Source organism: Camelus dromedarius, chromosome 23 (genome assembly GCF_036321535.1).
Source record: "Camelus dromedarius isolate mCamDro1 chromosome 23, mCamDro1.pat, whole genome shotgun sequence".
Taxonomy (NCBI): Eukaryota; Metazoa; Chordata; class Mammalia; order Artiodactyla; family Camelidae; genus Camelus; species Camelus dromedarius.
In genome coordinates this window covers 20,876,598-20,894,335 of record NC_087458.1, presented here as the reverse complement: position 1 = coordinate 20,894,335, position 17,738 = coordinate 20,876,598, and the positions used below count along the sequence as shown (strand labels likewise).

The following is a 17,738-nucleotide window of genomic DNA, read 5'->3' as shown; positions in this document are numbered from 1 at the left end:
TAGAATTTAAAGCTTCTCTTATATTAAAAGAGGAAGAGGTAAAGTTCTAGTTCTGGCCAGACTCTGGAGGGGATGTGTTAATTTCTTCCTGCCTGCAGCTATTCACAGGTGGGCCTGGTCACGATGCTTCCCGTGAGCTAAACAAACGTATTTTAGCTTAACACCCACTACCTGGGAGGTAGGGTTCCCAGAGATGAACCACTGTGTATAATTTAAACTTATAGGTATAATATCCCTTTAGTGATTAACTTGTAATAGAATACAAAGGTTGTTCCCTATTACAATTGTGGAAGATGACTGTCAACTGTGGGAGGGGAGAGAAAAGAATTAGAACTGGAATTAGGCATAGATTCCTTCCTGACAGGGGTCCAGGAATTTTCTGATTCTACCATGATAGGGGCTTATGCTGTCCTTTCTTGCCAGTTGGCTTCAGTCAGACCCTTCCCAGTCCATTAGGCATGTTCCAATAAACTTGCACCTCTAAAGAGAGGAGTCTGCACTCAGCTTCCCCTCCCAGAAGGCTCCTGTTCAATAATGTAAACAGCACAGGGGCATCTCACTTAATCAATCAACACATCTAAAACACAGGTCTTTGCCAGGCTAATGTATACTCCTTGATAGTCTTCTACGAGGACGGTAGGTGGGTGGTACTTGTTCTACATCCATACAAAGCATAGGGGCCCCTCAAACGGTTCATTCCAAACCAAGGACATTTGCTATGAAGATGAGCTGAAAGTTCCCTCTACTACAAGACTGAAAACAGCAGTTTTTAAATGGCAATGCTCCTCCCCCATCCCCCCCCCCCCACCAAGTGTTTTAAGCCCTTTTCACCTAAGGCTCCGAAATAGAATATACATTTTTAAAATATATGTATTTTAAAACCCTAGACGTATAAATGTGAACTATATCATCGCCATTATCAACATGATCATTATCACTGTGATAGTGGAGAGAAAGGAGAGATTTGCAAAATCTACAGGAGGGATGACAGAAAAGGAGGAATTGGCCATAATTCTAGGTTTCCGGCAAGTAGCATCCTAAACTAATGGAAGATACAGGAGAAGCAGCTTGAGGGAGACCGATAAGGATTTAAGGGAAGAGAAATTGTTGACAGTAAACTGGTGGGTAGGGGAGAGCGGAAGAAAAGGAGGTGGGTAGGGGCAAAGGTAATTTAAGAAGGTATGTAAAGCGGTCAGAAAACGAGGAACAGGTGAGGAGCGTCACACTGCACTGTAGCACAGCTCCGCTTCCAGGTTAATTTGCCCAAATTCCGTGGGATACCGCGAGAACGCAAATCCAGTAACTATCCCCTCCTTCCTCTCTGCGGGGCCCTCCGCCCCGCCCCCTGAGGCTCAGGCCCCGCCCCTCGTGTCCTCGCGGTATTCGGCGGCGTCAATAAAGTTGCGGCCGTTTGACATTTGCGGCGGACAATATGGCGGCTTCCATGCTGGGCTCTCTGCTGCGGACCGTCCGACAGGTCTGACCCGCGCCCTTAAACCCTCCTCCCCTTCTCCCAGGGCCTCCCAACCCGCAGGTCCCCCACTGTTCTGCCACCTGCAGCGCCGAGTGCTGACCTTTCCCAGGGGTCTCCCTCTGCCCACTTCCCTCCTCCCGCTTGATTCGGGGGGTGGGGGCCGAGCTGCAGAGGTAAACTTGGTATTCCTAAGCTTCTAGCAGACTGGCATTGAAAGCTGCAGATGGACTGCAAAGAAGTGAGTGTAGGTGGAGAGAGAAGGGGTCCGAGGGATGAGGCTTCAGAGACCCCAACAATAAGCCGCCGAGCCAAGGAGACTTGAAAAGAGTACAGCGAGGGAGGAGAGCTTGGTAGTTTGGAAGCACCTGGTCGACTCTCCGCTCAAAGTCAATTAAAAGAAGGGCTGAGAATTGCTTATTGAGTTTAGCAGCGTGGAAGTTGTTGGGACCTTGATCGCAGCAGTTTCGATGGCGTGGTGAGGGCGAAAGCGTTCAAGAGAGAATGAGCGGAAAGAAATTGGAGGCTGCGAGTATAGACAAGCCTTTGAAGACATTTTGTTGCAAAGGGGAGCAGAAAATGGGTCAGTAGCTGGAGAGGAGGTGGGTTGAGAGTGGGTGTTTTATTTTTTAGCATGACAGAAGTAACTGCATGTTTTTGTGTTAAAAGGAAAGATCCTGTAGAATGGAAAAAATGGATGCTTATAGGAGAGGGAAGAATTGCTTTGTGTAGGCAAGAGGTGATGGGTTTCATGTTCGATTGTTTGGTCTTAGAAACATGAACAGTTAGTCTGTAGCAGTGTCGTCCAATAGAAATAAAATGTCAACCACATACCTAATTTAAAAGTTTCTAGTAGCCACATTCAGAAAGTAAAAAGCGGATGATTTAATTTTAATAAAATATTTTATTTAGCTAGGTATTTCCAAAATGTTGTTTCAACTTTTAATCTATAAATGATTTTTGAGATATTTACATCCTTTTTTTATACAAGATCTTCAAAATCAGGTTTGTATTTTACACTTAATAGCACATCTTAGTTTGGATGTTAAAATTCCCACCATTAAAATGGAAAATGTAGTCCTACCAAAACCATAAAGTTGCTTAATGTTTACCTTTCAATTTAAATTTTTAAATTAAATAAAATTAGGAATTGTGTTCCCCTAGTAACATTTCAAGTGCTCACTAGCCTGAAGTGGTTAGTGGCTACTGTAATGGACAGAACAGATCTTTAATAACATGAGGGAGTGCAGCGCACTTAACTACAGATGCTTTTAATCTCATAATTAAAGAGAAAGTGGAGTCATCAGCTGAGCATGGGGATGTGGGAGCAGGTGTTAGGGATTTAAGGAAAGAGGAGATGGTGTGAAATAGTCAAGAGGAGACAGGAGGAATAGTGGCAAGAATTGGAGCCAGTACAGTGAAGTGAGAGAGGGACCAGGGAGTTGACGATGTATGAAAGATAACATCATATTTATGGACCAGGTATTCAGGTTGGATAAGTGGGAGATGGGAAATCAAAAGCTGAGAGACAGTGAAAAGCTGGTAGAATCAATGGATTAAAAGTGCCAGTGGGGTTATTATTAGGGTGTTAGAAGGAGCAAGCTAGAAAGAAATGATGGAGAATGAGATACACACAACTGAGAGAATAGAAAGCTCACACTTACTGGCAATAAAAGACCTAGAACACAGAAGTGAATAGGTAAAGAAGAGTGGAGGACACAAATCACTGGAGGAAAAGAGTTCGAGGAATGGAAATGTTGGAGTATAATTTCATGTATATTGAGATCACTAGGAATTAAGACAGGAAGAATACTGGAAAGAGTGACCGTGAGCCAGGATTTACAGTGAGTGAAAAATGAAAGAGAATGGTGGGAGCTGTGGTAGGTGACTGCAGCAGCGAGGGGTGGTGGGAGTATAGCCCAGCAGCAGGAGAGTCAAAGCTTCCTTTTAGGAAGGAAGAACAGTCTGGAACTGCAGCGAGGAGCAAGGAAGCTTTCTCCCAGTTGTGGGGGAAAAAAAGTGCTATACGGGAAACTATCAGGAGGGATTCAGGATTTCCTAGAGCAAAAGCCTGAAGTGTTAAGAGAAGAAGTTGAGGATTTAGAAGATCTTGATAGTGGACCATGAGTTGAAGAGGGCCCAGTGGAAGAGTTTGAGGAGGTGAAGAGGGATGAGGGAGAGGGGCAGGACTGTGTATATACAAAACAGACTAGAATGCAACCTTAATATATAAAGCACCGTTATAAATTGATGAAGTACTGACAATATAGTAGAAATGAGGGCAATAACAGAATATTTACAGAAGAAATTAATATATAAGACTGATGTTTATTTTAAAAGTATAACTTATAGTCAGAAAAAAATACAAAAAAGAAGTATTTTTCTCTTTTTAGTAAATAGAAACCTCTTAGATGGTAGAGAGGACATTGATTAGAAGTAGTCTGAAAAAGAAGGGGAAAATGTTTTTGTTTTCTAAGTCTCTTTAACTTTCAGTTTCATGGATGAAAGTAGACTTTGCATTGCCCCTGAACATGAATTGTTTCTATCAACCAGAATGATCTCCCTTGATCGTGACTGTTAATCTCTTTCATTTGCTCTTTGGGTTTGGACAGACTTCACCTTCTCTCCCTTCCCCTGCTTCCCAACTGTATCAGAATTGTCAGTCCTTCAAAGCCTTCCTGAAGTCCCCTCTCTGTGACACTCCTTTCCAGCTACAGTGACCACAGTATTCATTTGACTCAGTTATTTGTCAAATTGATAATTGAAATTTCATTAATGCTCTCTTATTTCCAAAAAGATGATTGTAGAGTTGTTGTATTTCCCATGAGACTTTGAAACACTGAAGACATTCAATTTCTTTTATTAATATATTGAAAAATGTTGTCTTTCCAGTCTGGTATTCTCATTTTCAGTTTTATATTCTATATAATGCTGTACATATATTTTTTTCTAAAACAGCCCTTACAAGAGGCCATCATCATTTTCCATAGCTGCAATTGAATTAACATGTAATATTTGCTCTGGTTTGGGAGAGACTTGACTTTGTAGCGGCCTATACTCTCCATGCCTGGGCTGCCAGTCAGAACTGTAAACTATCACCATGTAAACGTACAGTGAGGAGCCTACTGTCTTATTACTGGGTTACTGGACAACTTGTGCTAAGAAATACTAGGTCAGTGATTATTTCATAGTACCCTTTGACCCAGAAATTCTGCTTCTAAGAATTTTCGTGCTGATATGTAGAGATATGTATGGAATGATTTATGTCGGAGATTATTCACTGCAGCATTGTTTGTAATGATAACTGTGAGTTAGGGCCTAGCTGTCCACCAATAGGTTGCAGCTTAATAAATCATGATGTGTCTGTGGGGAGGAAAAAAATAATTTCTTTCCACCCTTTTAACTTTTCAGCTGGGGCCCTTGTAACAAGAGAAAAGCATACAAATCTGTATCTTTTACATGACAAGGGAGGCTTCATAAGGAAACCAAGACCCAAAGAAGCAGTTAAACCTGAGTGGTTTTGTGTTAGGTTTGATGAAGCATGAAGAGCGTGGGAAAAAGTGATAGGACAAAAGGTATGAGCTCCACTAAGGGAAACTTAGCAAGGCCTGTTACTTTCAGATTCTTCTCAGTGTCCCTCAGCCTTCAGAAATAAGGACCCTTCTTTCATCCCGGGGTACAGGAGGGCACTTCTTATGTGAGGGTCTTATAAGCTGCTTCAGGGGAAGGTCAGAAAGTCCCTCCTACACCTGCTGTTTCTCAGTTTCCTTTTGCTTGAAATAGTCACTATGCCAGGTTCCCATGTTTTGAGGTAGTATGTTCTGAACCCAGTCACATCCATATAGTGGAATTTTATAAAACCTAAAAAACTGTGGAAACTTTTAACATATGGATATGGAAAAGTCTCCAAGACATACCTACATATATATATATTTTTAAATTTCTATTTAAGTATAGTTGATTTTGCAATGTTTAATTTCAGGTGTACAGCAAAGTGATTCAATTATATCTATATACATCCATGTTTTCATTTCAGATTCTTTTCTATTACATGTTATTGCAAGAAAATTGAATATAGTTCCCTGTGAGGATGAGTTTTGATGAACATGTTTTGGACGACAGGGTTCAGGTCATGTTCTAAATACTATATAGACTTATACCAACTATTAAAGAAAAACTCTCCCCAACTGTGGGGAGAAAATCAGTTGAGTCAGCAGAGTATTCCTTCCTGAGTGTGCTACAGACATTTCTCACATAACCCTTCAAATAATGGCTCTGGGAAAGGTCTACAACTTATTTTTCAAAACACTCCTTTTCACTCTATATAACTACTTTTTCATCACAATGACACTAAATAGGCTATGGGAAATGATATTTTGCCATTACTGTTTTAGGCGAAGATAACACTCATCAATTTACTCCTCAAGAGTTTCTAATCAGAGAAAACCACTTGAATCTATTCCAGTTGCTCCTGTGCTTGGTTGAGCCTAAAATAATTTGCTGTGCATATAAGTACAGAAGTGAGAAGGTTGGGGAGGTGCCATTTGTGCCTCTTTTTGTTCTGGGTGTGTGTGTGAGAGCTGTTTCAATGTGCTTTGAAAGGCTCTACTTTTTTAATTGAAGTATACAGTCAGTTACAATGTGTCAATTTCTGATGTTTGTTTTTTGCTATTGAGTTGTATGAGCTGTTTGTATATTTTGGAAATTAAGCCCTTGACAATCACATCATTTGCAAATACTCTCTGCCACTCCCTTAGTTGCCTTTTTGTTTTGCTTCTGGTTTCCTTTGCTGTGCAAAAGCTTCTAAGTTTAAGTCCCAGTTGTTTATTTTTGCTTTTAATTCTTTTGCGTTGTGAAACTGACCTACAAAAACATTGCTACGATTTATGTCAGAAAATTTTTTGCTTGTGTTCTCTTATGGGAGTTTTACAGTGTCTTTTGTTTAAGTCTTTAAGCCATTTTGAGTTCATTTTTGAATATGGTGTGAGTGAGTGTTCTAACTTCATTGATTTACATACAGCTGTCCAGCTTTCCCAACACCACTTTCTGAAGAGATTGTCTTTTCTCCATTGTATATTCTTGTCTCCTTCATCGAGAATTAATTGACTGTAGGTGTGTGGGTTTATTTCTGGGCTCTCTATTCTGTTGCATTGATCCATGGGTCTGTTTTTATGCCTATACTGTGCTGTTTTGATTACTCTGGCTCTCTAGTATTGTCTGAAGTTTGGGAGGGTTATTCCTGCAGCTTCTTTCTTTTTCTTCAATATTGCTTTGGCAATTCTGGGTCTTTTGTAATTCCATATCAATTTTAGGATTGTTTGTTCTAGTTCTGTGAAAGATGTCCTGGGGTAATTTGATAGGGATGGCATTAAGTCTGTAGATTGCCTTGGGCAATATGGCCATTTTAACAATATTGATTCTTCCAATCCAAGAGCATGGGATATCTGTCCATTTCTTTAAGTCATTTTTAATTTCCTTAATCAGAGTTTTATAGTTCTCCATGTATAAGTCTTTCCCCTTGTTAATCAGATTTATTCCTAAGTATTTTATTGTTTTGGATGCAATTTTAAAAGGAATTGTTTACTTTCTTTTCTTGCTAATTTATTGTTAGTGTAAAGAAATGCAGCTGATTTTTTTGTATGTTAATCTTGTATCCTGCTACCTTGCCAAATTCTTTTATCAGCTATAGTAGTTTTTGTGTGGAGCTTTTAGGGTTATCTATATATAGTATCATGTCATCTGTATTTAGTGACAATTTTACCTCTTCTCTTCCAGTTTGGACCCCTTTTATTTCTTTTCCTTTCCTGATTGCCATGGTTAAGCCTGCCAAGACTATGTTGAATAGAAGTGGTGAGAGAGGGCATCCTTGTCTTGTTCCAGATTTTAGTGGGAAGGCTTTCAGCTTTTCACCATTGAATATTATGCTGGCTGTGGGTTTGTCATAAGTGGCTTTTATGTTGAGATATGTTCCCTCTATACCCACTTTGGTAAGAGTTTTTATCATAAGTGGATGTTGAATTTTATCAAATGCTTTTTCTGCATCTACTGACATGATCATGTGGTTTTTGTCTTCTTTTGTTGATGTGGTGTATCACATTGACTGATTTGCATGTGTTGAACCATCTTTGTGACCCTGAGATGAATCCAGCTTGGTCATAGTGTATGATCCTTTTAATATATTGTTGTATTTGGTTTACTAATATTTTGTTGAGGATTTTTGCATCTGTATTCATCAAAGATGCTGGCCTGTTTGCTTTTTTGGCATCGTCTTTGTCTGGTTTTTGCATCAGTGTGATAATGACTTCACAGAATGACTTTGGGAGTTCCTTCCTCTTTAATCTGTTGGAAAAGTTTGAGAAGGATCAGTGTAAGTTTTTGTTTGGTAGAACTCCCCAGTGAAGCCATCCAGTCCTGGGCTTTTCTTTGTAGGGAGTTTTTTTGTTTGTTTTGGGGTTTTTTTTTTTTGTTTTTTATTCTGTTTCACTTCCAGTGATGTTCAGTCTGTTTAAATTATCTGTTTCTTCAGTCAGTTTTGACAGGCTGTATGTTTCTAGATATTTATCCATTTCTTCAAGGTTGTCCATTTTGTTGACATAGAACTTCATAATATTTTTTATGATTTTTTTTGTATTTCTGTAGTATTGGTTGTTATTTCTCCTCTTTTGTTTCCTCATTTTGTTTATTTGGATCCTCTCTTTTTCCTTCTTGGTTTAAGCCAGGCCAGAGTTTGTCAATCTTGTTTATCCTTTCAAAAAACTAGCTCTTGGTTTCACTGATTTTTTTCCTATTTTAAAAAATCTATTTATTTACTTTCTCTCTGATTTTTATCATTTACAGCCTTGTGCTGACTTCAGGTTTTTGTTCTTTTTCTAATTCTTTTAGGTGGTAGGCTAGGTTGTTTCTCTGGAATTTTCTTTTTTGAGGAATGCCTGTATTGCTATAACTTCCCCTCTGAGAACTGCTTTTGCTTCATCCCATAGATTTTATACAGTTGTGTTTTCATTGTCTTTTGTCTTGAGCTGTTTTTTAAATTTCCTCTTTGATTTTGTTGTTGACCCATTGGCTTTTTAGTAGCATGTTGTTTAGTCTCCATGTAATCGTTTTTTTTCTCATTTCTCTTTCTGTGGTTGACTTCTAGTTTTCATGCTGTTGTGTTGGGAAAAAATGCTTGAAATAATTTCTGTTTTCTTAAATTTGTTGAGGCTTGTTTTTTGTCCTAGTATGTGGTCTGTCCTAGAGAATGTTCCAAATGTTTTAAAGTCTATTTTGTCTGAATGAGTATTGCTACCCCACTTTCTTGTCATTTCCATTTGCATGAAATATTGTTTTCCATCCCCTCACTTTCAATCTGTGTGTGTGTCGTTCACCCTAAAGTGGGTCTCTTGTAGGCAGCATATTTTAGGCTCTTGTTTTATTTTCCAATCTGCCATTCTGTGTCTTTTGATTGGAACATTTAGTCCGTTGACATTTAAGGTAATTAGTGATAAATGTGTATTTATTGCTATTTTAAACCTTATTTCCAGTTGACTTTGTATTTCTTCTTTTTCTTTCTGTTTTTCCTTTTGTGGTTTGATGGCTTTCTTTTGTATTATGCTTGATTCTCTTTTTGGTTTTTGTGAATCTGTTGTATGTTTTTGATTTGTACTTACCTGGGTTTTCATGCATGGGTATGTTCATCCCTTACTGTATCTATTTGCTTTAGACTGGTAGTCATATAAGCTCAAACATATATATATTTTAAAAATCTACATTTTCTTACTCACCTTCCTCATATTTTATGACTTTGATGTCCTCTTTTACATATTCCTATTTATCCTTTTGTTATTCAGTGTAGTCATAATTGCTTTCACAAATTAAAAAAAAATTAAATCAGTTTATTGGCTTACTCAATCTTTTTATATATTTGCCTTTCCTATTGTAATTTTCCCTTTCCCTGTGGACTCCTGCTGCTTTTCTAGTTAGAGAAGACCTTTCAGTATTTCTTTTACAATAAGTTTAGTATTGTTTATATTTTTTTAGTTTTAGCTTGTCTGAGAAATTTTTATCTCTCCTTCTATTCTCAATGATAATCTTGCTGGGTAGTGTATCCTATGGTACAGGTTTTTCTCTTTCAGGACTTTGAGTATAGCTTGCCACTCCCTTGTCATCTGTGATTATTTCTGTAGAGAAATCAGCTTATAGCCTTATGGGGGTTCCCTTGTAACCAACTCTTTGCTTTTCTCTTGCTACCCTTAGAATCCTCTCTTTAACTTTTGCCATTTTAACTATGACATGTCTTATTGTAGGTCTGGTTTGAGTCACTTTTGGGAGGACCTGCAGTGCTTCCTGTACCTGGATATCTGTTTCCTTTTCACTTTTCAGCCATAATTTTGTCAAATACATTTTCTAGCCCATTTTTTCTTTCTTCTCCTTCTGGCATGCCTATGATGTGAAGATTGGCTCACTTTATATTATCCAGTAGATCTCGTATGTTGTTTTCTTTTTCTTTTTTTTTAAATTTGTCCTTTTGTCTGCTGTTCTGATTGGGTGATTTCCCTTATTCTGTCTTCTAGATCACTTATTCGTTCTTCTGCATTAGTTTGCAGTTTACAGACTTTAGCTCGGTTTTCATCTCAGCAGTTGAGTTGTCTAATTTTGATTGGCTCCTCTTTATAGTTTCTAATTCCTTGTTATAGTGATCTGCATTTCCATCGAGAGCCTTTCTTAATTCCTTCAGCACTTTTATTACCTCCATTTTGAATGTGAGGTATAGTAGCATGGAGAGGTTTGTTTTATTGTTTGTTCTTTCACGGGATTTCTCTTGTTCTTTTAATTGGGAGTAGTCCTTCTGCTTCTTCATTTTACTTATTTCTCTTACTACGAATTTAGGAGAGACAGCTTTCTGTTGTGGTTTTGAAGGTCTGTTTTTATGTGGGAATGACCCTCTGTAGACTGAGTAGTATTTTGGTACAAGGGCTGTTTTTGGTATGGATGCTTGCTACCTTTTTTCTCAGTTTGTGCTGGCCCTAGTCACCTTGATAGTGGGTGTGCTGGTGTAGTGGTGACATGAGCCTGCACTAGATGTTGAGTGGGACCTCCTCTTTTCTCTCTAATTGTCACTGCCCTGTTGGGGGCAGGGTCTACTCCCCAGTAGTTGAAGTAGAAGCCCCCAGTTACAGTTCTAAGCTGCGGTGTGAGGTAGGTGGGATTGGAGTGCTCCTGCTGGGAAGGAGCCACTGTGTGTTCTTTCCCAGGAGCTGTCCACCGTGATGTGTGTGGTGTCGCCTGCCACCCAGTTTGTGTGCACCCACAAAGATCACTGTTGTTGACACTGCCTTTGGGGTCTCCCTCTGTGTAGGAGCACTGGTGATCAGCTCAGATTTCAGCTCTGCCTCCACATGTGTGTGCCCACAACATTTACAGAACCCGGGGTGGCCAGTTTCATGACCTGCTGTGAGCACAGTGACTGAAGCTGCTATGCTGGGCTTATGCCCCTCCCTTCCTCTGTTGACAGTGGCACTCCACTGGCAAGCCTGCACTCTGTTTTGTTTGTACCCCCAGATGCAGCCCAAGCTGCACTCCAGGCTATCTCTGCTCTGACAAACTAAGTCTGCTCTCTGGGTCTGTCCTCTGAAGGCTGAGTTTCAGCACACAGTCGCTGTGTACACCAGCAGTTGTGTGTCACAGGGTAGAAAATACAGCAGTGTGGCAAGGCCCATCTGTGCTGGTCTCTCTCTACCCTGTGGCGCTGTGCAGGCCAGCTCCCGCACTGTCTTCTCCAGCCTCTGAAGCTCCTATCTGTCCCAGCAGACCTCCCAGCTGGTGAAGGAGGTTCCCACATTGAGGGAACATATCCTCTTTCACAGCTCCCTCCCAGGGATGCAGGTCCAGTCCTGATTCCTCTTCTCCCTTTTCCCTTCATCCTTCGCATTTGCATGGGGATCTTGCCTTGCAGCTTTGGTTGTATGAGCTCTTCTGCAAGCTTTCAGTAGGTATTTTGTGAGAATTGGTTCCCCTGTAGATATATTTTTGATGGATTTGTGGGAGGAGGTGAGCACCACATCCTTCTACTCTGCCATCTTGACCTCCTCCCCCTTTCTGTACTTTTGATTTTTGAACCACATATTAGCCTAAGTAAAGGTCAAACAGAATTGTATTAAAAATCTCAGGAAAATTTTCATCTTTCAACCCTTGTTATTAGCACTATATTAATCACCACCATTTTGGCTTAATATATATCCATAAAAATTATTTGTTCTATTATTTTAAATTGTTAAAAGTGATCCAAAATTACTGGGGGGTAGAAAGGTCATGAATAGTGACTAAAAGAAGATCACAGTGTGGGGACACTGGCAGAGCCTGGGTGTGACTGTCCTTCACTTGTTCCTTCTCTCTGTCTTTTAGATGGTTCCTTCATCAGCTTCAGGCCAAGTTCGAAGTTACTATGTGGACTGGAGAATGTTACGTGATGTGAAGAGAAGAAAAATGGCCTACGAGTATGCAGATGAGAGGCTACGGATCAATTCTCTCAGGAAGAATACCATTTTGCCCAAAAACCTTCAGGTTAGCTAATTTAGATGAGTCTCTATACTATAAAATCATTAACTCAAGTCAAATCACTTTTAATACTATTTGTTTTGACTTAGTACCAATGTACTTTCTAAAGAATATGATCAGATACTCCGAGTGAACATAAACAAATGTCCTTATAACTGATTTTGGTGAGTTGCAGATTAAAAAGAACTATTCATTCCTAACTATACTTTGAACCACACCATTAGGTGGTCCTTAGAAAGCACTGACGCATGGTCACCACACGGAGTTGGGTAGTTATTTTTGACCTAAGTTCTCTCCCCATTTCATCCCAGTCTTTCAACTCTCAGGACATTGGGAGGCTTTACCAATGAGTGGGCAGGTGCCCAATGCGTGGCCTACACTGTTCCTTACCCAGCCTGCCTCTCTGGACTCCTTTGCCCACCTCTGTGTGCTGAGGTAGCCTTCCACTTAGGGTTACTTTCTTGTCACACTCTTTAACTTGAATAAGAGTATGTTAACTTGCTTAGCTTCCTGAAACAAAAGGTCCTGCACCTAAGTGGTAACATAAAATGCCTCCATTCAAGAGTCTTATCAGAGACTGTAACTCAAACTCAAGGCTGTTAAACTTATCAAAAGCTCAGAGTTTAAAAAAATAACCATAAAACAAAAAAAAACCCATTTCTAGAAATTGGGAGAATAATATACAGGCCCTTCATCACTATGGATTCTTTTAAATCTTGTCTAAATTAAGCCAGATGAGCAGAAAAACGGAGTGGCCTGGACCACTCTGTTATGGCTTTTACTGTTGTGGTATTAAGCTACTTGCCTAGATTTAGGGAGTGGTAAGAAGTGGCTCCTGAGAAACTCAGCTCAAGATGCTGTGGAGGACATTATTGATGAAGATCCCCAGAGGAGTGTCTGGTAGGAGAACCAGCAGTAGCTGTGCAGAGACTGTGAATCATGGGAACTGATCGTGGTTCTGTGACACCTGCCAACGAGGTTACAAGTCAGATTTATGTACCAGTGCTAACAAACTAACAGACTCTCACAGAATGCTTTTGTTTCATTTCCCCTCTGCCCCAATTTCCTCATTTGTACACAGCCTTCAATCTTTATGTTCGTACACGCATAAAAAATGTGTAGGTATTCTTCAAGATCTGCCACCGTGCAGCTTTACTTCATCCTACCAGCCCAATCATTTCTCCTCTCCAGGTCCTTCTGTAGCGCTCGGTATCTGCCATTCATTGACTTAATCATGTTGTTTTATATAACTCGCTAAGTATTTCATGATAACAACACATGCATAAGCTTTTGGAGATCAGGAACTACTCTTAATGCTTAATAATTGACGTAAATTTAGTGGCTTTTGTATGTTTAGTTGATGTAAATTTAGTGGCTTTCATATGTATTTTGTCATTTATGTACTTCTAATATGTTAGAGCAATTATTTGGCTTCCACCACAGTCTAGTACAGGGTCAATCATAGTTGTCAGATTAAAGTGAATGTAACACACACACAATAATACACTTCTAAGCACATACTAAAAGTAAACTTCTACTGACAAACTTTAGTGCTAGCTACTGCAGTATCTCTAATTTTCTCCCCTCAACCACTTTTGCCCTTACCATATTCATTCCCTGCATTGCACATGATCTTTTGAAAGTGCAACTCTCATCTGACCACTCGTCTTGGCTCCTCCAGCAGTCAGAACCCTTACCATAGATGTCAAGGCTCTGGGGGATCCTGCCCTCCCTCCCTTTTTGGCCTCATCTCAAACCACATTTCTTCCTACTTGATCTTTAGTCCAGAGGTTTCAGGCTTTTATGATTCAAAAATCCATGGGTAAAGTTAGGTTAACTTTACATCTCAAGAACTAGAGAAAGAATAAGCTAAATCCAAAGTTAGCAGAAACAAAGATCAGAAATAAATGAAATAGAAACCAGAAAAACACTCAATATCAATGGAAGCAAGAGAGTTTTTGAAAACATTGCCAAGGCTTTAGCTAGACTAACAGAGTAAAAAGAGATTTACTTAAATAAAATCAGAAATGAGAGAGGAAACATTAAAGCTGATACCAGAGAAATACAAAAGATCATAAAAGACTGATATGAACAATAATACGCCAACAAATTGGCTAACCCAGAGGAAATGAATACATTCCTAGAAACGTAGAACCTACAAGACTGAATCCTGAAGAAGTAGAAAATCTAAACTGACTAATAATAAGGAGATTGAATCAGTAATCAGAAACCTATTAACAAAGAAAAGCCCAGGCCATATGGCTTCATGAGTGAATTCTACCAAACATTTAAGTGCAATTAGTGCCAGTCCTCAAACTCTTCCAGAAAACTGAAGAGGAGGGAAAGACTCCCAAAGTCATTTTATGAGCCCAGCATTGCCCTGGTACCAAAGCTAGATAAGGACACTACAAAAAAAAGAAAACTACAGCTCAGTATCCCTGATGAATAGAGATTTTTAAATTCTCAACAAAATACTAGCAAACCAAATTCAACACCAGGTGGACTACATCACGCTAAAAGAAAGAACAACATGAAAAGGCAACCTACAAAATGGGAGAAAGAATTTTCAAACCATGTACCTGATAAGGGGTTAATATCCAAAATATATAAGGATCTCCTATAAATCAAAAGCAAAAAATAATTTTTTTTATTAAAAAATGGGCAGAGAACCTGAGTAGCCATTTTTCCAAAAAAAAAAAAACATACAAATGGCCAGCAGGTACATGAACAGATGCTCAACATCGCTTAGGGAAATGTAGATCAAAACCACTATGAGCTGTCACCTTACACCTGTCAGAATGGTTACTATCCAAAAGACAAGAGATAAATATCATTGAGGATGTGGAGGAGAGAACCCTTGTGCACTGCTGGTGGGAATGTAAGTTGGTACAGCCACTATTGAAAAGTTTGGAGGCTCCCCCCAAAATTAAAAATAGAACTACCATATATGATCCAGCAGTTCATTTCTGAGTATAAATCTGAAGGAAATGAAATCACTAGGTAGAAACAGAAGTGATATCTGCACCCCTACGTTCACTGCAGCATTATTCACAGTAGCCAAGACAAGGAAACAGCCTGAATGTCCATCAGCCGATGAATGCGATTCTCTGAGAACGTGATTCACTTGCACACAGTACAATACTACTTAACCAGAAAAATGAAGGAAATCCTGCTTTTTGCAGTAACATGGATGTATCTTGAGGGCATTATGCTAAGTGAAGTAAGTCAGGCAGAGAAAGAAAAATACTGTATGATCTCACATATGTGGAATCTAAAAAGCCAAATTCATAGAAACAGCAGAATGGTGGTTACCCAAGGCTGGGGGTTGGAAATGGGGAGGTGTCGGTCACAGGGTACAGTCTTCCAGTTATAAGATGAATAAGCTGTGGGGTTGAATAAGTACAACATGGTGACTGCAATTAACAAGACCTTATTATATACTTGAAAGTTGCTTAGAGTAAATCTTAAATGTTCTCCCTTCAACCCTGGGAAAAAAAGGTAGTTATGGGGTGTGATGGAGGTGTTAACTAACCTTATTGTGGAAGTTATTTTTTATAATATATACATGTTTCAAAATACCATATTGTACATCTTAAACTTATACAATGTTATATGTCAATTATATTTCATTAAAGCTGGGAAAAAATCATTTGGGGAGATAATAGAAATGAATTCATATGTTTTCCAAAAGAGAAATGAGAATGTTTGTAGCAGCTCTATTGGTAATAGCTCAAAACTAGAAACTACCCAGATATCCATCAAGTGTAGAATGGATAAATGAATTATTATTATATTCACACAATGAAAATTAGCACCAATGAGAATGAACAGCACATGTAACAGTATGAAGACTCTCACAGCATTGTATTGAATGAAAGAAGCCAAACAGAAGTGAATAAAAAAGAATGCATGCTCTGTGGTTACATTTGTGTAAAATCAAAACAAGAAAAACTCATCTGTAGTGTTAGCAACCAGGTTAGCTTTAGCCAGGAGGGCAGTGACTGAAAGGAGGCAGAGGTGAGGCTCAGAGTGCCGATAACGTTTCTTAATCTCGTTGCTGGTTATACAGGTATTTTCTGTTTTGAAAACTTACTGAGCTTTACACTTACGGCTTGTAGATTGTTTCAATTAAATTTTGAAAAATTATATTGAGAGCATGTCAAACATTTCTGTCAAACATTTTTCTGGTCTATTTGTTTCTACTCAGAGGTCAAGGTTCACTATGGTGTCAGGGTTCTTTGCAAACTCTTGCTGCATCAGTGAAAACAGCCCTTTGTTCTTTTCCTCTAAGCAATGACTTATCATCTAGAATAGATAAATGCATGTGGTATGTGTAAATGATGTTGTGACTTCCCTTAGGACGTGGCTGATGAAGAAATCGCTGCCCTTCCCCGGGATAGCTGTCCCGTTAGAATCAGAAATCGGTGCGTCATGACGTCCCGTCCACGAGGTGTGAAGCGGCGCTGGAGGCTGAGTCGTATCGTCTTCCGTCACTTGGCCGACCACGGGCAGCTGTCTGGGGTCCAGCGGGCAATGTGGTGATCGGCTCTGGAACCCACTGAGCTTTCGGGAAAACCAGTGCTGGCAAGAAGAGACTTTTCTAATAGACAAAAACCTAGTTTTCTTGGGGATCCAGATTAGGAGTCTTCTCTACCTGATGCTGTCTATGGATAAATTACTTTTAAATTTTAGATGAAGAAATTTGGATGTTTCATTCTGTCAGCGAATTCTGGCTGTCAGTGAATTACCTTTTGTCTTGGACTTAATACATTAAACGTACTGTTCCCAAGCATAGTACAAAGAGTACAGTAATAAATGTTTCTGTGAAAATATGCTTGGTAAACTTACCTTTTCCTTCAAGTTTAATCTTTCAGCAACACGTAAGGGTACCTGTATTTTTTAGGGGCATTATTTCATACAGCAGTGTTATCTTACAGTTAATCCAAGTCATTGAAATGTAGCTCACCCACGGCAATTTTTAATCCTGAGCTGGCTTCCCTACCTGCACAGCTGATTTCACTTTTAGTTCACTTTGGAAGGTAAGCTGATGTTCTGGATTATCTAACTCATGTTCAACCTCTCTGTGTGATGGCTGAGCAAAAACTAGAACCACTAATTGTTTTCTTGTTCCATCTTCAGGGACCCCGTAGAACAAAACCGTTTTTTTAAGCCCTGAAAAATCTATCTAAAGAAGAAAAGTTTTGCTGCAATGGTATATATTCTCTGTATTCATGTTTATTTCATCTAGAACAGAAAAGAATAAAGGTAGCAAAAAGTTTTCTCATGCAGTAACTCGACAGTGCCATCAGCCCAGTGATAAAATGTACGCGGGACAGCATGGAAGCACCTACCTAGCATCGATCTGGAGCTGACACCTGACCTTAAATCAGGAGGCAAGGGGTGAGATTCTTTGCAGAGGCAACATGGAAGCAAAGGCATAAAGGCATCCAACAGTGAAAGCTGTGGTCACTTCAATGTATCAGAACTAAGAAGCACAAGGCAAAGGCAGAATCAAGGAAGATGTCACTTGTGAAGGAGGTAAGGCTTAAATACCAGCAGTTGGGGAGAGTTTTGAGCAAAGGAAGGACATGATAGTTTGCCCTACAGACAAGTGGCAGCGGTGTGGTGGATGGCCGTGAAAGGAAAAGACTGCAAGCAAGATAAACAGCTAGGAGGATGTCTTAATTGTTCAGGAAGAGGAGGGCCTGAACTAAGGTGGTATTAGAGAAGG

General features: G+C 39.5%; 1 protein-coding gene across 1 annotated transcript; it reads left to right on the top strand.

Annotated features, from left to right (window-relative positions):
- Nucleotides 1-1,345: 1,345 nt before the first annotated feature.
- On the top strand, nucleotides 1,346-16,839 carry MRPS14 (mitochondrial ribosomal protein S14). The gene is made up of 3 exons (XM_010992882.3): nucleotides 1,346-1,477; nucleotides 11,855-12,013; nucleotides 16,367-16,839. Exons 1-3 carry the CDS (start codon nucleotides 1,433-1,435, stop codon nucleotides 16,547-16,549), a joined length of 387 nt encoding a protein of 128 aa, XP_010991184.1. The 5' UTR covers nucleotides 1,346-1,432; the 3' UTR covers nucleotides 16,550-16,839.
- Nucleotides 16,840-17,738: the final 899 nt, after the last annotated feature.

What these genes read in the sequence shown, in the direction of transcription:
- MRPS14 (XM_010992882.3), top strand. Translation starts at nt 1,433, where the DNA reads ATGGCGGCTTCCATGCTGGGCTCTCTGCTGCGGACCGTCCGACAG. An exon ending in TGCTGCGGACCGTCCGACAG is followed by an intron (nt 1,478 to 11,854) that starts GTCTGACCCGCG and finishes TCTGTCTTTTAG; the next exon opens with ATGGTTCCTTCATCAGCTTC. An exon ending in TTTTGCCCAAAAACCTTCAG is followed by an intron (nt 12,014 to 16,366) that starts GTTAGCTAATTT and finishes GACTTCCCTTAG; the next exon opens with GACGTGGCTGATGAAGAAAT.